Source organism: Theobroma cacao, chromosome 9 (genome assembly GCF_000208745.1).
Source record: "Theobroma cacao cultivar B97-61/B2 chromosome 9, Criollo_cocoa_genome_V2, whole genome shotgun sequence".
Lineage (NCBI taxonomy): Eukaryota > Viridiplantae > Streptophyta > Magnoliopsida > Malvales > Malvaceae > Theobroma > Theobroma cacao.
In genome coordinates, this window is record NC_030858.1 from 24,700,149 (window position 1) to 24,702,221 (window position 2,073).

Below are 2,073 nucleotides of genomic sequence, written 5' to 3' on the forward strand. Positions count from 1 at the left end.
GTTTTATAAAATCATTTCATTTTGATGGAGCCTAAAATCATTTAAGAAACATGTCGCGAAACTTCAGGAGAGAGAACTTGAGTTGGAATCTTGTGATAGATGTAACTTAAAATATTTAAATCATTAAAGACAAGAAAGAAAGAAATGCCATGAGTGGAAATATTTTTCTTCTTCTCATTCTCCCACCAAATCGGTAATTCAAAAACCTTTCCTTTTTTTCTCCTACGCTTCCTTGGAAAGGGCAGTTTTTCCATAGTGCAAGCAAGAGCAAGTTAATGTAAACAATTTTAATAAAATGCAATGCAGTGAGAGATAAAGCCTCCTAAAACTACTTGTCAAGGCCAACCATTTTTAGGTTTATTTACCACAATTCCCCCATACCCTGTTCCTTTGGCCTTGTTGGTATTTACTTTCAAGCCGGGGCTCCATCAGAGGGAAGCAGTAATGCTCTGCGTAGGAGTTGAAAACTATTGGCTGGCTCCACTGTATTAGCAGGCTTTTCTTAACTCAGCAGATTGCTGTAGTACATAAAATTTTTCACAGCCTGCAGACTATTCATTTGCTAGCCATTTGGCGTTGCTTGACTCAAGTTAAACGTCCGATGGACCCATCACACTGTCATATTAATTGGAATTTAAGTAGCTGAATTTGATTGAGATCTGTTCCCAACCAAACCAATTTATCCACGTGGGTCCCCTTGATTTCCATTACAGTTGGAAAAAAAGTAATTGCAAAAATACAACACAAAGACAGAGAAAGAAAGAGATTATACAACACATCACTCATGTTGATGGTCCAGTGTTTATATGGATACAGTAATAACAGTAGCTGTAAATTCCATCACACACCAAAGCTTTGATGTAGAGTGAAAATCCATAAGGAAACACCAAAGGCCATCTCTACTCCCACCCATCTCTTTCCCTTTCCTCCATCACTTTTCTCTGCAGCAGTTGATGCACTGCTGGTGGAGTTCCCTACATATATCAGTAATAACAATGAGGGAAAAATGGTAAAGAGAAAATAAAAAGTTAATTTATGAAGAAAAAATTTATTAAAAATTGTCAGATATTAGCAAAGAGATCATGTATATGTTACCGTTGGCAGCTGGGGTATTGGCATGCCCCTCTGTCAGCTTTTCATATCCTTCAAATGCCTTTGCCTCTTGGGAGTTAGGTGCCAAGTGCAGAAGGGCTGAATTCACAGCCAAAATAGAAACCGGTCAAATTAAAAGAAAGAAAATCAAAGTTGTGATTATATACAGGAGTACATATGATTACTTACAGATGCACTCTGTCATGTTAACAGGTGCATGACATGTGCTAGGAAGGGTTGCTGCAAGAGTAGCGTTGATCTTGAGGCCCAGGCTGGGGTCATCTCTATCTTTAATCAAGACACAGAGGCACTTCCTGCTCTTATCCAGCACCTGTTTGAGCCCACTGCAACAATCTATGGTGGGGGTTTTCGACTGCCCGCCAACATATGGGAGACATGAAGCAAGCCCGACTAGCTGATTAGCACATTCTGTTTTGTCTTGGTTGACATCAGAGCTTGCAAAACCAAGCAGCATCAGAAGCAAGATGAATGAGAGTGTCAAAGTTTCATGTGCTGAGTCCATTATTTCCTCTGGTGGGGAGAAGGGAAAGGAAAAGGGAAGGCAAAAAGAGATAAAAGAAAAGAGAAGAGAGGGATGGAAGTGAAGAGACTGTTCCAGGGGGCTTTAGTTAAATACCACTAAAACAAGAGAATGACAAATGGGAAAGAGTAGTGTTAAAAGTGGTGGGTGGCGGTGGGAGTTGAAGTTATTGTGGTACACACTATCAAGTCCCACACGGGTCTTCACATGTGATGAACATTATTTGTCTTTAACTAAGCAAGCCCACCTTTCTTTTTCTTTTTTTTTTTTGAAAGGTAAGTCTACCTTTCTACTTAAGTAATAAAATTCCAATATTAATCACCTTAACAACTGGCCACTGTATTACATCTGTTCTATGCTCCCTCTCCTCTCTCAACTTTGTTTTTTTTGTTGGATATCTTGAAATTATAATTTTTTAGTATCTTGATATTCTTATTTTT

The 2,073-nt window shown here is 38.8% G+C and overlaps 1 protein-coding gene across 1 annotated transcript; it reads right to left on the reverse strand.

Moving 5' to 3' along the window:
* On the reverse strand, window positions 586–1,755 carry LOC18589623 (protein YLS3). Its single transcript, XM_007014672.2, has 3 exons — window positions 1,282–1,755; window positions 1,096–1,191; window positions 586–974 (listed from the first exon to the last, which is right to left on the reverse strand). Exons 1-3 carry the CDS (start codon window positions 1,613–1,615, stop codon window positions 841–843), a joined length of 564 nt encoding a protein of 187 aa, XP_007014734.1. The 5' UTR covers window positions 1,616–1,755; the 3' UTR covers window positions 586–840.

Coding starts and splice junctions, on each gene's coding strand:
- LOC18589623 (XM_007014672.2), bottom strand. CDS start 1,615: ATGGACTCAGCACATGAAACTTTGACACTCTCATTCATCTTGCTTCTG. Junction 1,192..1,281: donor TAACATGACAGAGTGCATCT/GTAAGTAATCAT, acceptor CTGTGAATTCAG/CCCTTCTGCACTTGGCACCT. Junction 975..1,095: donor CAATACCCCAGCTGCCAACG/GTAACATATACA, acceptor TGATATATGTAG/GGAACTCCACCAGCAGTGCA.